The sequence below is a fragment of the Serinus canaria genome, chromosome 25 (assembly GCF_022539315.1).
Source record: "Serinus canaria isolate serCan28SL12 chromosome 25, serCan2020, whole genome shotgun sequence".
In the NCBI taxonomy this organism is placed as follows: domain Eukaryota; kingdom Metazoa; phylum Chordata; class Aves; order Passeriformes; family Fringillidae; genus Serinus; species Serinus canaria.
The window spans coordinates 11,172,135-11,193,541 of record NC_066338.1 but is presented as its reverse complement, the minus strand read 5'-3'; the positions used below and the strand labels follow the sequence as shown (position 1 = coordinate 11,193,541).

General features: G+C 53.4%; 2 protein-coding genes across 6 annotated transcripts; one reads left to right on the top strand and one right to left on the bottom strand.

Annotated features, from left to right (window-relative positions):
* The first annotated feature begins 382 nt into the window (after positions 1-382).
* CHRNB2 (cholinergic receptor nicotinic beta 2 subunit) lies at positions 383-3,518 on the top strand. 2 transcript variants are annotated; one of them, XM_030231654.2, is made up of 6 exons: positions 383-516; positions 1,059-1,204; positions 1,303-1,347; positions 1,582-1,691; positions 1,805-2,768; positions 3,264-3,518. In XM_030231654.2, the coding sequence occupies exons 1-6, from the start codon at positions 474-476 to the stop codon at positions 3,432-3,434; spliced, it is 1,479 nt and encodes a 492-aa protein (XP_030087514.1). In that variant the 5' UTR covers positions 383-473; the 3' UTR covers positions 3,435-3,518. The 2 variants fall into 2 exon arrangements, with proteins under 2 accessions (XP_030087514.1, XP_050840666.1); XM_050984709.1 differs by lacking the exon at positions 383-516 and having other exon boundaries at positions 641-1,204.
* A 1,991-nt stretch (positions 3,519-5,509) lies between these two features.
* Positions 5,510-21,407, bottom strand: ADAR (adenosine deaminase RNA specific). Of its 4 annotated transcripts, XM_018924322.3 has the most exons (16): positions 18,651-18,880; positions 17,564-18,006; positions 15,921-17,453; positions 14,451-14,637; positions 14,203-14,360; positions 13,673-13,814; positions 13,280-13,485; positions 12,912-13,068; positions 10,953-11,124; positions 10,279-10,372; positions 8,862-8,990; positions 8,623-8,756; positions 7,994-8,176; positions 7,439-7,551; positions 6,868-6,995; positions 5,510-6,141 (listed from the first exon to the last, which is right to left on the bottom strand). In XM_018924322.3, exons 3-16 carry the CDS (start codon positions 17,369-17,371, stop codon positions 5,901-5,903), a joined length of 3,495 nt encoding a protein of 1,164 aa, XP_018779867.1. In that variant the 5' UTR covers positions 17,372-17,453; positions 17,564-18,006; positions 18,651-18,880; the 3' UTR covers positions 5,510-5,900. The 4 variants fall into 4 exon arrangements, with proteins under 4 accessions (XP_018779867.1, XP_018779865.1, XP_018779868.1 ...); XM_018924320.3 differs by lacking the exons at positions 17,564-18,006; positions 18,651-18,880 and adding an exon at positions 19,608-21,407; XM_018924323.3 differs by lacking the exons at positions 17,564-18,006; positions 18,651-18,880 and adding an exon at positions 18,899-19,600.

Sequence of the window (21,407 nt, the reverse complement as noted above, 5' to 3'; positions counted from 1 at the left end):
GGGGGTCACGGGGGGCACCGGGCACGGCGTGGACGGGGCTCCCCGAGGCCCGGCAGTGCCGGATCTGAGACCCCCCCCCTACGGGCCTACGGCGGGGCCGCGGGGTCTCCGGTCCCGGCCTTCTTCCGCCAAGTCTCGCGCTCTCCCGCTCAGATCCCAACCCGGGGCTCCGCCGCCCCGCTGGCCCCGTGCAGGGACCTCGGCGGAGCCGCAGGCCGAGAGAGCTCAGACCCGTCCACCGTGTCCCCGGGCCGCGGCGGGGCGGAGGCGGGGGCGGCCCCGGGGCCGCTGACGGCGGCGGTGACGGCGACGGAGCCGGAGCACGGGACGGCCCCGGCGCAGCGCCCGGCACCGCCTCCCGCCCGGGGCCGCCCCGCCCGGGCCGCCGCCACCGCCGGCTCCAGCACCTCGGACAGCGCCCGGCCAGAACCGCGGACAGCGCCGGGTGCCGGTGGCGGCGCCGGGCCGCCCCCATGGCGTTGCTCCGCGTCCTCTGCCTTCTCGCTGCCCTCAGACGTAAGTGCCGGGGGCTGTGGGGGATGGCACCGGCACAGGCGGGGAGGGGACCGGAGCGGACCGGCCCGGGCCCGGGGGCTGCGCCTGTTGCACAGGACAGGTCCGGAGTGGAGCCAGTACCGGCCGTTTGGCGGTGCCGGTGCCGCTCCCCCAGCGCCCCGGGGCTGTGCGGCCACCGCGGGCTGCGGCTTCCCGAGGCGGTGCCAGGGGTGGGCAGGGACAGACCCGAATAGGGGACGGGGTGTCACGAACGGGTACGGAATGACGGGGACAGGCAGGGGAGGGCGAAGAGGAACCCCCAGCGCTGTCCAGCTGCTCGCCCCCACTCATGGAGCCCACCGAGCCCACCCGTTCACCCCCCGGCCCTCCCTGCTCCGTGCCCGACTGTGGCACCCACACCCCATCACCGTGCACCCCACCATTCCTGCTCGGGCTGCCAAGCACAGAGCCCCAGACCGGGTACAGGCTCTATCCCGGGGGTCCTCAGAGCCTTGTGGGGGCCCTGCCCGGCACCACGGGGCTCAGGCTCGGCCATGCCCCAGGGAGCCTGGGCACAGACACGGAGGAGCGGCTGGTTGAGTACCTGCTGGACCCTGCACGCTATAACAAGCTGATCCGGCCGGCGACCAATGGCTCGGAGCTGGTGACCGTGCAGCTGATGGTGTCGCTGGCACAGCTCATCAGTGTGGTGAGTTGGCCAGGACTCTGCTCCCCAACCTCCTTGGCAAGCGAGGGGCCCCAAACCCTCCCAGCACCTGGGTGACTGGCCCTTCTCTCTCTCTGCAGCATGAGCGGGAGCAGATCATGACCACAAATGTCTGGCTGACCCAGGTGGGCACCCTGGACTCTGATGTGGCCCTGAGACCCCTATGTCCACCCTGCCTCAGGACTCCCCAGCCTCTGCCTTGAGACCCATCCCTATCCCATACATCCTGTGTAGGACCCTAATGTCCACCCTGCCCTGCTATAGCCACCCATAAAGCCTGTGTGGGACCCCCGTGTCCCCCCCGAACCACCGCCTTGCCCATCATGTGGCTGGGCTGGGCTGATCCCACCTGTCCTCAGGAGTGGGAGGACTATCGCCTCACGTGGAAGCCTGAGGACTTTGACAACATGAAGAAGGTCCGCTTGCCCTCTAAGCACATCTGGCTGCCTGATGTGGTGCTCTACAACAAGTAGGTCATTTGGGGGGGGGGTATGTGTTCCCCAACCCCACCCAGGGCAGGGGGCTATGTTGTACTGCTGGGGCTGACAACAGCAGGACTGACAGCAGCTTTCTTCACCCCAGCGCCGATGGGATGTACGAGGTCTCCTTTTACTCCAATGCGGTGATCTCCTACGATGGCAGCATCTTCTGGCTGCCACCTGCCATCTACAAGAGCGCCTGCAAAATTGAGGTGAAGCACTTCCCCTTTGACCAGCAGAACTGCACCATGAAGTTCCGTTCCTGGACCTATGACCGCACTGAGATTGACCTGGTGCTGAAGAGCGAGGTGGCCAGCCTGGATGATTTCACCCCCAGCGGCGAGTGGGACATAGTGGCGCTGCCAGGGCGGCGCAACGAGAACCCTGACGACTCCACCTACGTGGACATCACGTACGACTTCATCATTCGGCGTAAGCCGCTCTTCTACACCATCAACCTCATCATCCCCTGCATCCTCATTACCTCCCTGGCCATCCTTGTGTTTTACCTCCCATCTGACTGTGGCGAGAAGATGACACTCTGCATCTCTGTTCTGCTCGCCCTCACCGTCTTCCTCCTGCTCATCTCCAAGATCGTGCCACCCACCTCACTAGACGTACCACTGGTGGGCAAGTATCTTATGTTCACCATGGTTCTGGTGACCTTCTCCATCGTCACCAGCGTCTGTGTCCTCAATGTGCACCACCGCTCACCCACCACACACACCATGCCGCCCTGGGTCCGCACCCTCTTCCTCCACAAGCTCCCAGCGCTGCTCTTCATGAAGCAGCCGCGGCAGAGCTGCGCCCGCCAGCGCCTGCGCCAGCGCCGGCACACGCAGGAACGCGCTGCCGCCGCCGCCACTCTTTTCGTGCAGGCCGGTGCCCACACCTGCACCTGCTACGCCAACCCCGGTGCTGCCAAGGCCGAGGGGCTCAACGGCTACCGGGAGCGGCAGGGGCAGGCGGCGGGCCCCGCGGCGGGCTGCAGCTGCGGGCTGGAGGAGGCGGTGGATGGCGTGCGCTTCATCGCCGACCACATGCGCAGCGAGGACGACGATCAGAGCGTAAGTCGAGGTGGGCGGTGGGCATCTGGGAGTGGGCAGTGCTCAGGGTGCCCAGGGCTGGGGGGTGCAGGGTGTGTTCTGGCTCATGGCTGCACCACAGGAAATGATGTGCACAATCACCAAGGGGATCCCTGCCTAGCCCCATGCTCAGTGGGGTCCAGCACTGATCCCTGACCCACCACTGCAGTTCCAGGCTGAAGCAGCTGCTCTGGAAACCCAGCAGGCCTGGCCCTGCATGGCAGTCAGGCTGCAGATTCTGCAGAGTCCCCCCCCAGCTCTGCTCACTGGGGAAATATTTCCTGGGCTCAGCGGTACGGGTGGCAGCAGGGGGAGTGAGCCCCATGAGGCCCACAGCAGGCTGGCAGGCAGCCCCAGGAGCTGCAGTGCTGAGGGAGCAGATTCAAGGCTCTGAGATATGCAAATCCCCAGTTGGGGCAGTGTCAGGCAATACCCAAGGCCCCAGCCTGACCCAGCATTTTTCCTGGCCCCGTGCAGGTGAGCGAGGACTGGAAGTACGTGGCCATGGTCATCGACCGCCTCTTCCTATGGATCTTCGTCTTCGTCTGTGTCTTTGGCACCGTTGGCATGTTCCTGCAGCCCCTCTTCCAGAACTACACCACCAACTCCCTGCTGCAGCTCGGCCAGGGCACCCCCACCTCCAAATAGCATGGGGAATGGCCAGTCCCAGGGCCAGAGAGCTGGGTACTGGGCTCAGGCAGCCCCTGCAAACCAATAAATACTCCCACAGGACCGGGCTGGTTCCATCTGGTGTCATTTCATCCTACACTGTGCTCTGCAGGCCTTAGAGAGCAGGATGCAGCCAGGGCTGGGGTGACTCTGGCTGCCTGTGACCAAGGTAAGAGGCTAGGAAGGCATCATCTCTGTGAGAGGAAAATCCCAGCTGCCGAGGGAGGGGGCATAGGAGCGTGAAACCTGATCCATGGGGACACGCTCAGCTCTCTCTTCTGCTCCTGGGCGCACCAGTCACTGCATCTCCTCTCAGGCCATGTGGGGCCAGAGCTCTAGCCTCAGTGGGCAGCCCCTGGCTCCAGCCTGGTGCTGCCAACCCCTCTGCCAGCTCTGGGGCTCCCAGGAGATGACAGAGCAGGAGCAGAGACATGGAGAGGACAGAGCAGCTCAGCTCTGGCTCCAAGGTGAACACATGGACCAAGCAGGAAGAGGCTATTTTTAGGTCCTACCTGCAGCCAGGGCGAGGGCAGCAAGTGCCAGGGGCTGCTCCAACTCCATCTTCTTCTGTTCCACTCCAGGCTCAGCGTGCTGGAGCCAAGAGCACGCACAAGATGAGTTGCACAAGGAAAAGGAAAACACAATCAACCCAAGCTGGGAGCTGCTGGCAACCAGGCCCCACCATGGGTCACTGGGCTGACACCATGGCCAGCAGCACTGCCTGCACTCCCTTGGCCAGCAGGAATTGGCCTCATTGGGGAAAACTGAGATGGAGTGTTTGCTATAAATACCACTAATCCCCGGGGCTGGGGGGAGTGGTGGTGGCGGGGCCTGGCAACACACAGGGCCAGGGGAAGCTGCACGCTAGAAATTAATTTAAATCCCAGCACTTCACCCAGCCAGAGAAATCCCAGCTGCTGCAGCTGCTGCTCCTGGACTTAGGGGTGCACCCCAATACCTAAATGTTAAGAGCTCTGCTCCGAAAGCAGCCCCATGCCAGGGGCTTGTCCCAGTTCATCCCAGCTCTGTGCCTCCTCTGCTGCTGGTCCAACCTCAGTGAGTGCAGGATGGGGGAGGGTCCTGCTGTGCCCCAGTGGGGAGTGGAGATCTATCAGTATTGGGAAAGTGTGGGAAGCACAGCAGGAGCACCCATAGCCTCAGGCACAGCTCTCTGAGCAGCTGCAGACAGAGGAGCCCCCAGCCCTGCTCTGGGCTGGATGACAAGGCAGTTCCTTCCCCTCACAGCTCTGTGTGGCAGTGGATGCCCGTGGGCAGCTGCGGGCAGGGTGAACATGTGACAGCTGGTCTTTCAGCAAGTGGTGACCCTGCTTGGCCCCAGCCTGGCTGCCCTGTGGAGATCCACAGCCAGAGCTGGGGTCCTGTTCCCAGCCTTCGGTTCCTCACTTTGGGCTGTACTTCCATGCTAACCAATCTTTGGTCTCCGTCTGATATGAAACAGAGAGCTCTCATCCAAGGCAAAGCCAGCATTTGCCTTGTACAGGGAGAGGGGCTGCTTCAACAACACCCACTAAACTTGCTGTAGGATGGCAACAGCACTGCTCCTTCTCACCTTCCACCAGCAGCTCTGGCATGTGGCTCAGCTCAGATACAAACAGACACAGGGCAGGGCCTGCAGCCACCACTGCTATCCAGACTGGAGACAGGACACCCTGTCCTAGAGCTAGCAGTGAGGGAAGGAGCTGAGAGGGCCCTGCCCCAGCATTTCAGAGCCCAACCCTCATGGGCTCAGCTCTACCCAAAGAGCCCTGTGCTTGAGGTAAGAGGCTCAATTGCAAGCTCTACCTGGCTCCCTTCATCATTCAGCAAACACTAACTCATCTCTGTTCCTCTCCAAACCCCACCACCGGGCCCTCTTCACCTCAGTGGGAATTAAAACAGCCATGGCCAACAATGCTGAAACTTTCTTCTTTGTTATTGATGCAGAATGTTATGCTGGTCCTATGGCTGCACATTGCAGAGGTCAGTCCCATGTCCCAGCTTGGCTGGGCTGCCAGTCATCTTCCAACAGAGACACAGAAAACCAGTCAAACAGCCTGTTTTTTTTTTTTTTTTTAATCTCAAAGAAGAAAAATTTGCCTCAAAACCTGCCAGAGGGATTTGCAGTACATGGTCCAAAGGTTTCAAGCTCAGAGTCTTGAAAATTCCTCTGGTTTCTCATGCCTTCTTTAAAAAACAATAAAGGGGGGGACAAAACTATAAAAAAGCAAATGGGGACTGAGCCTGCCCTTGCTTTAAAAAACATGAGAATCATTTTCATGCACATTTTAAAAACACAGGGTCTGAGTGACAGTGACAAGGCAGCCAGGCCTACAAGGAAACTGATGCAGACTCCTGATTCCACTCCAAAAACGTGGTCAAAGAAGGATAAGCACAGCCATGCACAGCCTGTGCACATTCAGCCCCCAGTCCTTGCAGAGTGCTTCCTTACACATCAAGGACAGAGAAATTTTCTTCCTCTTGGGGTTTACGGATCCAGCTGCCATAGCCCAGCTCTTCCAGGGTGCTGAAGAAGCACTGCTTGGCTGCCTGGTAAGCTGTGGCTGCCTCCTTGGCATCCGAGTACACAGAGAAGCCCTGCAGGTCTTTGCGGTTGTTCTTTGCACAGAGCTGCTGGAACAGGGAGAACATTTTCCTCTTGGACACACGAGACACCTCCAGCTTCACACTGGGAAGGAAGACAATGACAGCAATGAGGGACAGGACACTGAGAAGAGCCAAGAGAAGCAGGGGGCTCAGGGAAAATCCCATGATGGAGGAGCTCTGGGCTTGGCAGGGCTCAGTGGTAGGATCCAGGCAGGGCAACATTTTGTTTTCCTTTAGGAGTGCTTGCTTTTGTCTATTTAAAATTCCTCTATCCAACCCTCCAATGTATAGGGTGTTGCCACATTTTTCTTCACAGAGAAAAGCAAGGCACAGTTCTTCCCAAGAATACTTCTGGGTTTCACATTCTCCGATTCTCAGAGAAAGAAAAAACAATTCTTATCTTATTTGCTGTGCCTGAGTTGTGCCAAAGTAGAATGCAATATGAAAATTGTTTACTCAAAGTGATGGTGTTTTGTTTTCTTGGCCTATCAGGGCCAAGCGTGTCAGGACTGTTGGCTGACAGTCACGAGATTCTGTGCAGTGTGTGCAGCTGAGTGCTTGGCAGATTCAGTTTAGATGTAATGTAATATAATGTAATATAGTATACTATAGTATACTATAATGAAGTAATTAATTAGCTTTCTGATAAGATAGAGTCAGATGCATCATTCTCTCCCCCTCGTCAGGAGCAACAATATCCACTATGTAGGGTGCTGAAACAGTGCAGAGTGTACTCCCCACCTCAGAGCTGCCCCCCTTCCCCCAGGCAGTGTCAGGAAAAGGCAGTGTCAGGAAAGGCTCCTCTTACCCATCTACTTTCCCTTTGGTGCCATCCAAGATTTCAACTTCGCTCTCATCAGCAAGACACCAGTTCACTGATGACTCCTTTGTCTTGCCTGTCTGCCTTGCAGAGTCGTACACGCTGACTCGCCCAACCTGCACAGGAAGGAAGCTTAGCCTGGTCCTGTTGCCTGACTCTCATGCCCCTTTCATCCCTCACAGTTTCAGCTCATCCAAAACTTTCCAGAGCCACAAAGAAAAGGTCCTTACTGAGTTGTAGGCTAGAGAGGCAACTTTAGTGTTCTTTTTTCCAGACTAAGACATTGCCAGTAGCCCCCAAACTGTGGGGTGACACAAAGAGGGCAGGTTCTTGGGGTTGTCTTGTGTAGGGCCAGGAGCTAGACCTGATAAGACATTGTGGGTCCCTTCCAACTCATGATATCTCTTGATTGTAGGATTTTGTGCTTCTGGTCACTAATTCTTGCCCGTGGTTGGAGGGCTGCTGCCAATGACCCTCCCTGCAGAGCACCTCAGGGACCCCCAAACACACAGGCAAAGGAGTGGGAGACAAAGATGAACTAGTGCTACAGCTGCAGTACCTCAGGGTGGTTGATGTGGTATGGAGCCTGGAGCTTTTCCTTCAGCGTGCTCCCATCCCTCTCCATACGGCAGCAGATGGCACGGGTCAAGTGACCCTGGCTGTACAAGTAACCTGCAGAGACAGAGGTGCAGGTGTGAGGAAACAGAATGGAACAGGTGATGGACTGGCCAAACCCCAAAACCTGCAGCACTGCTCACAGGCTCCTGAAAGCTCAGAGCATGTGGATCAGCATAGCTACGTGTATCCTGGGTGTGTAAGACAATGGTCTTCAGACTGCAACACTTCTCACTCAAGACACAAACATGCAGTTTTTGCCTCACTCTCCTAGATCACACGTGCCTCCTAAAAATCCAGAACTTTGCAGAGACACTGACTGCACCCACAGCCTAAAATCCATAGATTCCCTTTGCATTTTCAAAGAGCTCTGCCAAGAAAGACATCTCAGTCTGTTACTCCTACACCCTCCACAAACAAACTTGGCCATCACACTGGGGAGTGAGACGAGCTGTCACTGCAGCCTAGTTTTACCCTGAGAGGATAGAAGGTTTCGCACCGAGTGTAAGAGAGTGGAGATAAACTGGCTCCAGGAAGTGTGACAGCAATGCCCCTTGCAAGCCCAGAACATTCCAGCGTAAGATTTTGTCACTGCAGGACATGGTCCGTAAGCGCTCCCCGTGCTGGATCCCGTCCCACGTGGGCACAATGTCACTTGACTCCACTGGAATGGTACCTTCCCCTGCACAAAAGAAGAAGAAAGCTTTTCTGTATAGTGTCAGATATTCAGTAAATCAAAACCCCATCAGCAACTGCACGAGAAACTTCTGGATACCCAGAGTGAACTCGAGTCTGACACCAGGTTGAGGGAAAAATCTGGCATTCAGTATTGGGTACTGATGAATCATTTTCAACATGGCTGAAGCAGAATAGAACTTTGCTTGAAAGGCAGGACACAGATCTAGACGAGAGCTTTGCATGAAACTTCACAAGCACGGCAGTGCAATAGGCAGGGCTGGGAAGGGGAAAGGGACTCTCTCTAAAGCCTTTCATCTGCCTCTTCTGGTTCCTGAATGCTTCAAATCCCACAACAGCACACATAGAGGGGTAAGGAAGCTATGGAGCACCAGAAAGGCTCCCAGGAGAGGACTGAAGCCACTCCATGGTGCAGAGAGTGATTGCACTCACCGTTCTCCACCTTGGTCCTCAGCTTGCCTTGCTTGGGGTTCTCAAAGAGAGGCTGATGCTGGGGCTGCCCCATCTCGTTTGCCTGATCGCTGCAGGATTTATCAAAGAGTGCTCCATCCCCACACGGTGCTGTGCTAGAAAACAAACCCTCCCTGGTGAGCCCTGACTGTAAAGGAAACAGCCAGGGCCAGGGGCATGACAGTGCTGCTGACACCAGTCATTCAACACCCCCCACCAACCTGACATAGAGGTGGAATGTAACACTGCTCTTTATTTTGAGTTTCTGTCCTCTTGCTTGCTCAAAAATGCTCTCTTCTGCAGAGGAAGGATTAGATGGGTCATACTTCATCAGCTCACTGTAAAGAAACCTGAAAAAAACACCATCCTGTCAAAAGGCTGCTCTGCTTCTCAGACAACAAGTGCTTCAACTGACAGGCAGGGTCCCACATCACCCATTCCTGCCACATGGAAGAGCAGAGACCAGGAGCTGCGGCTGAGGATGCCTGGGAAGCCAACCTTGCTTGATGCACAAAAAGGGCAAAAAATCCAGCAGATTTTCTGCCATGCAGAGGACAAGCAGTAGAAAAGCAGTATCCTGTCCAGGTGCTGCTCTCATGCATCTGATCCCAGTGTGAAGAAGACTTCAAGGTTGTTAACCAGCACCTTTAGTCAGCAGCAAGTTTGCATTAAAAGTGAACAACCCTGCAGGCAGCTGAATTCAAATGCTATTAGAAGGAGTCCATGATCTCTTTACACTGATGGGTCTTTTATGGCTGCTTATGGCCAGGGAAAACCCTGTCTCCAACATCATGTCAAGGACTAAAGAAAAACTGCAGCCTCCCAGACAGTCCTTGAGCAGAGCCTGTGCAGGGACCAATTTTGCAAGGAGAGGCAGAGTTCACTCTGCTGTGCTAGAGCAGCTACCGCTGTCAAGATTAACAGCTGAAACAGACAGTAAGCAAGATGCAATCCTGATTCATCACTTCCCAGGGACCTGCCCTCAACACTTTCCCTTGCTGAGGAATGCAGAGCACAGTGGCAGCACACAAAGGCTTGGAGGAAGCAGCTGGATTTTTTAGTTTTTTTGTTCATAACCAAGCAGTCCAGCTTCATCTTACTTTAGGTTTCAAAAACTAAAAAGTGCCACAGTGAATGTGGGAGGTGAGGAAGAGCAAGAAAAGAATTGTGTAGTCTAGTTGGGAAAACCCTTTCCAGCTTCCGAAAGACAAATGTTAATTATCAAAGCAAACATATGCAGTATGTTTTCATGAATCCTTCTACACCCAGATCCAGAAAGGCCAGGAGACCAAGCCTGCAGCGGCTTGGTGTGGCAAGAGCCATGCTCAGGCTGGAGAGTACCCTGTACATCAGCCCAGCAGCTTCAGCAGGAGGTTTAATATTAAGTACATGAGATGCAGCCGTTGGGCTCCTGGCAAGTCTCCTATTCTTATTTGGGCATCATTCAGGTATGGCCCCTTCTTATCAGAAATAACTTCCCTCTACTCAACAACACATGAGTAAACAGTGTCTGAGGATCACAGCATCTCTCAGCATAGCAAAAAACCAGAGGTGTGTTTGAGCTGCACCTCTCCAGAACGGGAAAGCAGCTTCTGGCAGGCCCCTCTCCATTTTCTTTTGAGTTTCCCCTTTTCTCACCTCACAAAGCCTCTTCGAGAAATGATTTCTGCATGACAGTCATTTACTGTCTCCCCCTTCAAGCTTAGCTCTTCTCCTTTCACACAGCGATTACCTGAAACAAACAAGCAAAGAATTAAATAATAGGGCAGCTATCAAAGTCAAGATGCCTTCAGAGACAGAGGGAGGAAGTCTTATTTCTTTGGGCTCTTGAGCAGCAGCACCAGCACGAGCACCCTGCCTATTAAATCACTATCACAAGCAGTTAAGAAAATAAAGGGACACCGCTTTAGGGACAGACAGACTTAAACTGCCATGAGTTTTGGGGGACTGTACCTTCCTGAGGGCTTTTCAGCCCATCACTCCAGGTAGAAGCTTGGCAGCAAAGCAGGGAGGGAGATAATGTACGTGCAGCTGGGAGAAACTGGGGGATTGTGTGCTCTGGCACATAAGGAACCCATGCTCTGATGCACAGACTAGGACACAGCAATGCAAGCAAAGATTAAGAGCAATATAGCTGCAGGCACATTTGCTTTGTTCTCTCTCTCTCTAACCAGATCACTCATGACACCATGTGAGCCCTGGGAACGCTCTGTACCCTCCCTGAGGAAGCCTACAGCCATTCCTGAGCTGTGGTTGGCAGGGAAACCTAGCATGGAACAGAGTTCAGAGTGTGCTGAAGAAGTTGCTCATACCTGTTCCAATGCTGACCACCACTCCCAGGCCCTGATCCCCTCTCCTCATGATGATGGCAGCCAGGATCTTGCGGCCCAGCAGGCTGTGCTGGAGGCGAGCTGTGAGGGAGTTGAAGCGCTGGTGGCTCAGCATGGCCAGCTGGTCGTGCAGGGTGCTGCCACTCACAGGGAGCTGGGACAGGGATGACAGCACAGGACATGAGCAGCTCATACCACACAGCTCAAGTGTCACTGAGGTATTTTATGAAAAATCCCTTCGCCAGGATTTCTTCTCCTGGCAAGATGAGAAGCCTCAGCTTCTCCATGTTTTGCTCCTTTGGAATGTGATTTGGAGAATTGCTTACCCAGCATGTGAATTGTTTTAAATTAATGACCAACCCCAGTCCAGCCGTGTCAGGACTCTGGTCAGTCATGGGTTTTCATTATCATTCTTTTCTAGCCTTCTGAGGTCTCCTTTCTCTTTCTTTAGTATAATTTTAGTATATAATTTTCTTTTAATATAATATCAAAAAACAATAAATCAGCCTTCTGAGAACTTGGAGTCAACTCTCATCTCTCACCTAATCCTGGGGATCCTCACTGCAACACCACAATTGGTGACCACACTCAAGAGTGAGCTAACCTGCAGCACAGCTTTGTAGGAATGTGCTCTTTGTTGACAGAGTGCCAAAACTATCTTTTGTCTCCTTAAAAAGGAAATAAGCCCAGAAGTTTTTTCTCATCGATTAGGTGAAAAAGGCATCTCATAGGACTCGAAGGACTTCACTTCAAACTTAAGGATAGCTAACTGGACAGAAGCCAAAAAGTCACACCTAGGCAATTTACTAGAAAAAGAAGAGAACAGAGAAACTAATTGCTTTTGGGAGGTGTTTTACTAGGGGCACGAGGGCTTCTCGCACTTGGATCTTTTTTTTTTTTTGTAAAGAGTTTTGTTATTTTGCTTTTTATTAAAACCTTTTTGCTTCCAACACTGCCACAGAAGCCATTTTGCTGATTTTATGCCTTTTAAAGTAGCTGAGCTATCTTGGGTGTGAAATAGATCTCCAAGAGCTTAGGAGACCTGGCTCAAGGAAACTGCTATTTCACAGCTCTCCAAGCAGAGGGCAGTACACAGAAAACCCTGAGCTTTGGGCAGTGCTGTGTCAAGCGGCAGGTGAAGTTCTTTTACGTATTTCTAGGAAAGCCTCATCCAAGGCTTTGAGCTCTGCTTTAGCCACATCGGGGACAGCAGCAAGCGACACGGGCTAAGGAATAGCCTCCTGAGAATGCCAGGGAAAACCCCGAGCAAGAAGGAACAAAACCAACCTGCCTATTTCCAGAGACACAGCCAAGGAAATCTTTTCCTGGCTTTGGAGGAATTGCTCCTCTGGCTGCCTATGATGAGAGTGCACAGTCATTCCAGTGCAGACCAACCCATCTCCTCCAGCACTGCTGACTGACAAATCCTCCCTGATGGCTTGCCTATTTAGAGCCAAGCTGCTGTGCCCAGTTGTGCTGCCTGAAATGAGGCTTTTCAGAGCTCACAACACTCTAAGTGTGATTTATATCAGCCCAAGTTTGGGACAGCCATCCTGACATAACCAGGGCTTTGCGTTTAACTGATGCATGAACTTTTTGAGCTGACACAATTTTTAATGCAGGACAAAGAAATTTGGAAGAAATAATAAAAAAAGTCATACAATTAAAAATAAGTTCCTACTTTACCACAGGAGCACATTTTAGTAGCTTGTGCAAGAATCTGATAATAATTTAGCCCTAAAGCAGAGGCCTGTAAGACAGAAGGGTATGCCTGTGCCCTGAGGAAACATCTAACCCACCTCAGGAAAACCACATCAGGTTATCAACAGCTGCAGAGAACAAAGGGATCACAGCTGATTTTGAAAGCATTTTTTGGTTGGACTTAGAGGAGGGGGATGGGTAGGACTACCACACAACCCCAAGCTTTGGCAGAAGATTCACCTCAGTGATGCTCATCCCTTCCATGCGCTCGGTCTTCTCCGATTCCCCAATCAGGACTCTGAGTGCTGCATCAGCTGCCTCCTGCTTGCCCTGCTTTTTGTTGTGTGCAGTTACAGCTGGGAACCAGCGGCCTCCTACCTTTGCCTGATAGACAAACCTACAAGGAAACCAAGAAAACTGTGGATTTCAGTTTGGTTTTTACATTCTCAAAGTGGAGAGAGGAGGGAATCAGAGGGACAAGAGTTGGCAGAGGCAGCAACTAGCCCTGTTGCCATCTCAAAGGGCATCAGCAATTTTGAGCTTTCTGCCCTTTTCCTAGGACAACAGCAGCAGCACAAAACTTCCTTCAGCCAGATGCTGCTACTTACTTGGGGTCATGGGGAGGTCCTGACTGGTCAATGAGTTTGAACTCTGCAGCAAACCCATTGGAACGGGCATATTCCAGCAGGCCACTGACAGGATTGACGTTAAGATATTTGATGAGCTCCCCAACACCCTTCGTTTTCACCACTTTGGATTCATCTGGAGTGGTAATATTGTGCATGGACTGGTCACTGTGGGGCTTCACAACAGGCTAGAGCAGAGTTAGACAGGAGAAAACTGTTAAACACAAGAGCAGCTGCATTTAGTGCAGGCCAAGAGCAGCAGCAAACCTCTGCCCCATATGACCTTGTGGGGGTGAAATCCAGCAGAATAGGAAATATAAGGGGGGGGAACACCCAATTCCAAACACTTGGGTCTTACAAAAAAACTCTTTATACCTGTTCAGGCAAGACATGGGGTACAGACTCTCCAGAAAGAATCTTCACAGCAACTTCTGCTGCCATTTGCTTTGCTCCCTTCTTGCTGTTTCCTACCACAGCAGGGAAAATTTGGTCACCCATTTTCACACAGTAGCTGAACCTGACAGGACATTATAGTACATGAAAAGTGTTAATCATAGGTGTCTCAATCTGGTTATTATCCCCGTGTCCCCACTTCCAGGTAAATCCTTCTGGGTTATCTCCAATTTATCTTCAATTGAAATCTACTGTGATGGCCCTAAACACTTCCAGCAGAGCACCTCCAGGAAGGGTACAGGACTGGAACCTCCTGCTCTGGTAGAAGAAACAGCATCCTTTCTCTGAGAAAGGGCATTGCTTTGGGTCTCCTTCTGGAACTAGGAATCTTGGATGAGCCATGCCCAGAATCCTTGGCTAAGAGAAGCACTCAGCTAGGTCAGTGACAAATCCAGGAATGTGGGCAGCATGAGCTTCCACTCTCCCTCAAAGCTGACAAGAATATGCCATACCTAGGATCATGAGGTGGGCCTTCCTGAGAGAGCAGCTGGAATTCAATTATGTTCCCTGATTTTTGACCATACTCCATTAATATGCTGATAGGGTGCTTCCCAGGAAGCAGGCTGAGGGGAGCTGCTGCAGATGACAGCTCTGGCTCCAGCTGCAAAGGCTACAGCAAGAAGATGGAGGAAATCAGAGAATCAGAGTCAGACTTAATACAGTTTGAGAAGCCTCACAAAGTAAAGAAAACAGGACTCACCAGTTCTGGTTCTGAGCTGTTGGAGGGTAATGGCTCCTCACATTTAATTCCACCTTGCCTTCCATTCTCCACTTCACTAATCAGGACCTTCATGGCATTAGCTGCTGCCTCATGCTTAGCCAATTTTTTGCTCCCTGCTTCTGCTGGTGGGAATCGGCGCCCATTGATCATTACCTGGAACTTAAACCTTTGAAAGAGAAAACCAAATGGCCATACTGAGAAGCAGAAGTGTGGTCTGCTCAGAGCATGCAAGGCTGCTCTTGGAATTCAAAGGAGAAGAAACAGCTAGCTCCCAGCTGGGAAGAGTAAATCCAGGCTGCCATGAGCAGAAGACAAAAATACCAAGGCTATCCGAGCAGCACCGCATCATTACATTTCCAGAGCTGTTCACAACAGAGGAGCAGCTCCACATTTTGTTCTGAAGGAACAGGATGAGTTGTTGTGCTCCACCACAGGTGCCAGAAGCACGTAATGGCTGTATGCAGGCAGCAGCTCTGTTGTGGCTCCTGGCCAGGAATAAGAAAGCTCCAAAGCAGCCTGCACTGTTTCATTTGCACCTGGTCATTCAGGGGGTCACTCCTCCTTCTGGCATTCTCTGTGGCTATCCAGGGCATCCATCTTAGAAAGGTGCTGTCTCACATAAATCTCTTGCCCTTGACATTTCTGCCTCACCCATTCCTGACCTCTAACAAACAAGTTGATCATCCATTCATCCATCCTCCAGCCCTGGAAATCTGCTTCTAAGGAGAGTGGGTCAAACCAGATCTGGAGAGGGATTATGGTGCTGAATCCATTCAGATCCTTTCTTAAAAAAAAAAAAAACAACCCAAAATAACAAACCCCTGGGACTCCATCTTTAGAAATTAGGCCAATTTTCCTGTCTAGCAGATATATTGACACATTCCAGCGTGGCACATATGGAGATTTTCTTGGTCTTGCTTATGCTCAGTAACAGCCATGATTCTGCAAGGGACTCCAGAGACTGACTTAACCAACTGCAGTGTCATGCCACATGCTCAGCTCACAGAATTGGCTCTGACTTGCTACAACACAGAAATCTACAGAGTGGGGGCACCTTGTTTAACTTAAGACACCTGGCCCCAAACACTTTGTTCTGGGCTCCCTTTACACTATTTCCAGGGTGAGAGCATCTTGACAGGCACCTTATGAATTCCCAGTTTCCCCCTATATGGTCAAATTGAAGGCAAGTAATTGAGATGGGACCTAGTGAAGAAATTAATCCCATCTTTTCTGCTCAGAATGAAGAATGCCAAAACTGGGCTACCTAGGGTTAAATTTTAGCCTTGCTTTATTTTTTTAAGTTGATGCAAGGAATCAACTAGGCTAATCCTTCTGAAATAAAAGAAACATTAATAGCAGGCCTCTTCAGGACAGTTGAGTGGGTGAACTTAATTAAAGTCAAATAATTTTATGGAAAAAGAGCTCAGAAAAGGCAGGACATTTTCTTACCGTGGCTCATGAGAGGGTCCATTCTGCTCCAGCATGATGAAATCACAGTGCTGGTATGTGTACTGGGAATATTCAGTAAGGCCACTCACTGGATTCTTCTCCTGACAAGCCATCAGTTTCTCTACAGGTGTACATGGGAAAGCAGTTTCGAACTGGGCAGCATAACTGGGGGAAGACTGAGAATTCATGATGCCTTCTGACTTATCAGGCTGCTTGCTGATAGCATTCAGATTATCTGGGATATCATCTGTGGTCCACTTGCTGTTTTCTGAGTTATCATAATTACTCAAACTAGAAAAGTCAGGCTTAGTGTCCTCAGATGCATCTGGTTCTGTGTCACTGACATTGTCCTGACCAGCCTGCCCCAAAGGCTGCTGCCCATTTTCTGCACTTTTTTCTTCTTCTTTCACTGCTGCTGATGAAGCTGCAGTTGCCTCTGGGGGACATGAAGGGATGAAAGAAGAGGGAAGACCTGACTCAGGAGGTGTGGCATCTGCCATCTGCATTATTGTGCTGGCCTTCAGCCTCATCTGCATCCTCTCACGTTTCCTGTTTGTCAGGGACCACCGTGGTGGAGTTGCATTCTGCTTGTGGACATCACCCAGCTTTTCCAGAGCGCTAAGAAATGCGTTAACATCCTTGGCTCTCGAAAACCCAATGTTCTTGGCAAGATTGAGAGCTGTTGTTTCCACCACACTGAACAAGTAGTTGCAGATTTTCTCCTTTGTCTCAGCCATCTCTGTGTCTCCCAGGCCAAACGTGCTCCACTCTCCTCCTCTGCTCTCAAAATTTGCTGGATCTGTGCAACTGGCACTGTGGTCAGTAGGGCTTCTATCTCTCCCTGAACCAGGGCTGGCAACCCTCCACAGTGGTGGTGTCTCTCCCTCTTTGTGCAACTTGCCTTCTCTGAGCAGTTTATACAAAACACGGTTGACGTCTTTCTTTTGAGTTCTAAGTTTACGTGCCAGCTCATTAGCTGTGCAAGTCCTCCCCTCCCCAAGCTGCCTGAAAACAGTCAGAATTTCTCGTTCATAGTCTTGCCCGGCAAGAGACAGTCTCTGGAAATTCAACCTCACAGTGTCAGACTCTCTCCTGGAGCTCTCCTGACGATGGTGCTGCGGAGGGCAGTAGCGAGGCAGAGTCTCAACGCGCAGATGCTGGCTGGAGAAGCTCCGGCCGGCAGCCCTGCTGGAGCTGGGCCGACCTCTGCCTGCAGGAGCCGGTGCCGCAGCTCGCCCGCCACTGGTGCGCCACTCCTTGTGTGATCCCTGTCCCTGCAACACAGAGACTTCAGCGTCCTGCTCTGCTAGGAACCGCTGGTGTAAAAAGGTTTCCTGATTAGTTTCTTGTGGGGTACGAGGGTGGTTAAAAGGACCTCGGTTAGTGCTGGGGTAGTGATGCCTTGGCTGGGTGAGACAGGAGCCTCTGCCTCCCCCAGTGCCTCTGCTCATAGCGTACTGCTGGGACACGCGGGGGAACCAGGCTGCTGCTGAGCCAGGACAGGAGCTGCCACTCACTCCACACTCTCCCGCCCTGAGGAGAAAAAACACAAGAGCTCAGAACATCTTTTCACAACGACAGCAATCCAGAAATGCAGTGTAAACAGAATCCCAGCGACTGAGGCACTTCAAGCATCTTCTCACCTGTCAGTTTTTTTTTCTACTTTTCTAGGAGTCTAAATTAGTCCTGTAAAAACACAAATGGCAAACTCTGGCTGCCCAGCAGAGAACCAGCAGCCCCAAACTGCAGGTGAAGTCAATCCCAAGAAGCAGCTCTGCCACTGCTCCTCTCAGGCTTGATTCTAGCACAGGGCTGGGTGGTCTGTTCAGGATGCACTCCTGAAACGCAGCAAGCTCCACTGCCCTGCCTCCAGGGAGAGGAGAATCTCAGACCTACTTTGCAACCTGAGAAATGGGGGCATGAGGAGGTAAAGGAGCACAAGGAGGTGAGCTGGAGCAGCACAAGGAGCTGGAGCAACTTGCATGGTCACACAGAACAGAGCTGCAACAGGCTCACTTATTTTCAGATTCATGGCCAAAACAGTCTGAAATGCCACGTGTCTTTTCCTCCCTGTACATTATGTGACCTGTAGAGGCAAAACATCACACGACAGGGGAATGAAAATGATAACATGCAGAGTAATTGGATAGGTGTGCAGCTGGCAATGGTACAACAAGTTTTTTTCCATTATAGTCCAAATTTCACTCTATCACACAAAGTCGTGCTGCCCCCCTGGGGTACAGGGGTAAGACTAAAGTATTAATATTCTTTCAAAAAGTAAGGAATCCAGCCCAGCATATTCTAACTTTCTGATAACACTTGCTACAAAACTGAGAGGATAAAGACAAGGAACATGATACACACTGCTGGGTCCGCGTCCCCCCTGCTCCTCCTTGACCTCCTTACGGCATCTCTCGTCACAAAGATACCTTTTCTGATCCAAGTCTCATCTTTATAAAGCTCCCCATCTTCTCCAAAGACCTCAAGGTCAACTTAAATTTCACTTCCATTAAGCAAATGCACTCGGCTGCCTTCACCACGACTTATTTTTACAACAAACATGGGGAGCCAGAGTGCAGAGCGACAGGTCCCCAGCTCCAAGGGAGTCCCACTGCTGCCCGCCTGCTCAGTGACCCCGTTTTACAAGCGCTCCCTGAGCCAAGGGCAGGGCAAAAATAGGATGAGGGCTTCAAAAAAAAAAAAACAAAAAAACCCACAAACCGCTCTTACCTCAGTCTCATCCGCACGCCAAATTATTTTATGAGAAAATACGGGGGAAAAAAGAAAGGCCGACCCGCAGAACGCGTCCCGGCCGAGAGGCACCGGGACACGGCCAAGATGGCTGCGAGCACCGTTTCAGTTTCGTTTCCCGCAGCAGCCGCTCCGCCCCGCCCAGGGAGCTCGCAGCGGGGGCCGGCCAGGTTTCGGGCTTTCCCACATAGGCTCTCGGCTTCGGAAGCGATCATCAAGTTCCTTACCAGCGGCGGGAAGGCGAACCCGGGAGGGCAGCTCCTTCCCCCGGTCCCTGTGGCGCTGCAGACCCGTCGCTCAGGAGCTGTCGCCGGGACGGTGTCCCGGTCCGCACGCCGGAGCGGCCGCTGGCCCGGCTTAGGGAGCGGCTGTGGGAACACCTGCCACCTTCAGCTACACCCCAAAGGACACCTGGGGACCGCGGCAGGACGGCTGCTGCCTGCACCCGTGTCAAACCACGTTCCCGGGCCCGCGCACCCACGGCGGGAGTGGCGGCACCGAGAGCCTGAGGGGCTCGCCAGGACGAGGCCTCCGAGCCCGGAGGGTTGGCTGGGAGACAGGGCGGCGAGCACCGAAAGCCGGGAGTCAAGGCTTTTATTCTACGGAACCTGCGGAACCGTAGAATAAAAGAACCTGGAACCTGGTCCCGACAAGGACCCGGACACGGCAACACCGTCTTCCGAACGCTCGCGGGGCTGTCTGCGCCGGAGGCGGGTCTGCGGTGTCACCGGGTCCGGCGGCCGCTGCAGAATACCTGGGCCCGTAGGGGCCCGGCCCCGGCCCACAGCCGCTGCGGGACACGCAGGCCCGGAGGGACCCCCGAAGGCCCGTGGGGGCCCGAACCCAACCCGCGGCCGCTGCAGGACACGCGAGGCCGGAGGCACCCCCCAGGGCCCGAACCCGGCCCGCGGCTGCCCCCTCCGCGCGCCCCCATACCTTGCCGCTGCCGCCGCACGCTGATGACGCACGCGAGCCCCACGCGCCTGCGCAGGGAGCAGTGCGGCAGCCATCTTACCCCGGGCCCGAGCGCGCCCATGTCTGGCGCGGGCAGCGCTCAGCCGTGTCGTCGCCGCGGGCTTGGCGGGGCTCGGCTGGACTTGGTCTGCTGCGGGAGAGGCAGCATAGCCGCCTGGTCCCCCGGCTGAAAGGCAGCGCCACTCCCGCTGTGTCCCGGGGGAGCGGTGGCCTGAGGTGCTGCTGCCCGTGAAGCGCACACGGCATTCCCCCGGCCCGCGCGTGCGCCCCGAGCGCTGTCGAACGTCCCGGTCCCCCCCCGCCCCGTACCGCGGTGCCCTCAGGACTGGGGTGCTTCTCCCCTCCTCCGTGCGCCCCCATTGCCCCTGAGACACCCATTTCCTATGGGCTCTCTGTCTCTGCTGGGGCTCCGCTGTGTCCTCTGGGGCTCTCTCCGCCCTTGGAGCTTCCTTATCCTCTCTACCCCTCGCCGAGGTCTGCCAGCGGGGCTCCTCTTTTACCACAGGCTTCCTGTGGGACTTCCTCACCCCATTTTAATCCATTATTTTAGTGCCGGAGGTGCAGCAAGTCACATCCCACCCTGTCTGAGGTTCTTTCTAGGCAAACGGACACGTTCCCCTCCGTAACCCCAAAGCAGGCGCAGCCCCCGCTGCCGGTGGATCCTCCCTTTCGCGGGCAGACACCATCCGGACCGTGTGAGTTATAAAACTACCGGCAGAGAACAGATTGCTCCTGCTTCCTGCTGCACCGCGCTCTCAGATGTCAGCCTTGTGTCATTTACCGGCTGGCACCGGGATCCGAGCGGCACCGCCGTTCGAGCCGTCAGCGGCTCGCAGCAGCCCCTGTTGGGCGGTGGGCACTGTGGTATTTATGCCTGTGGGTGTGGATCATAACCAAAAGGCTTAGGAGCCGAGTTATTAGATGGAACAGCCGTGGGGGTTGGGTTCTTGTTCCAGGCAACAAGTGGCAGGACAAGAGGAAGTGGCCTCAGGTTGCACAAGGGCAGGTTTAGGTCGGATGTTAGGGGATGTTTCTTCAGGGAAGGGGTGAAGCCATAATTCCTGGAAGTGTTCAAAAATGGAGTGGATGTGGCACCTGGGGATATGGGTTAGTGGTGGCCTTGGCAGTGATAGGGAATCAATAGCTGGAATCAGTGATTTTAGAGGACTTTTCCAATCTCAGCAAATCTGCAATTCTATAATTCTGCTGCTGTGGTACAACCAGTGAGCATCTATCACATGCTCACAGGGCCATCATCTGGGAGTGCCCAGACCCTCACCTACCCGAGTGGTGAGTGTGGAGGGAGCCAGGAGGGATGGCCGTGTGTTCTGGATGAATTTTAGGGACCCATCTGCCTACATTTGTCCATGAATGGGAAAAACATACAAAGACAAGCTCCTCAGAGCACCCTGGTCCTCCCAACAGCTCTGTGTGTCCCAGTGGAGTGGCAGCTGTATGTGCCTTTGGGTGGGGACCGTACACCCACCGTGGGCTCTTCCCTGCAGCTTTCTAAAGGCATTTCAATGAACCTGGAGTAGTGGCAGGGTGCAGAAATGGTGAGTCAGACCCTAGAATTGCCAGGCTCAGCTGCTGCTCGTGTTCAGTGAAGGTTGTGGATTGTTCAGGGTTTGGGGATTTTTTTTCAGATTATTTCTGGATTTTGGGGCTTGTGTGTCATAGTGTGGTTTTGGTGGTTTTTATTTTTGTTTTTTTTCTGTAATGGAGAGACTCCTTGCCTAAAGAAGACCTCTGCACATTCAC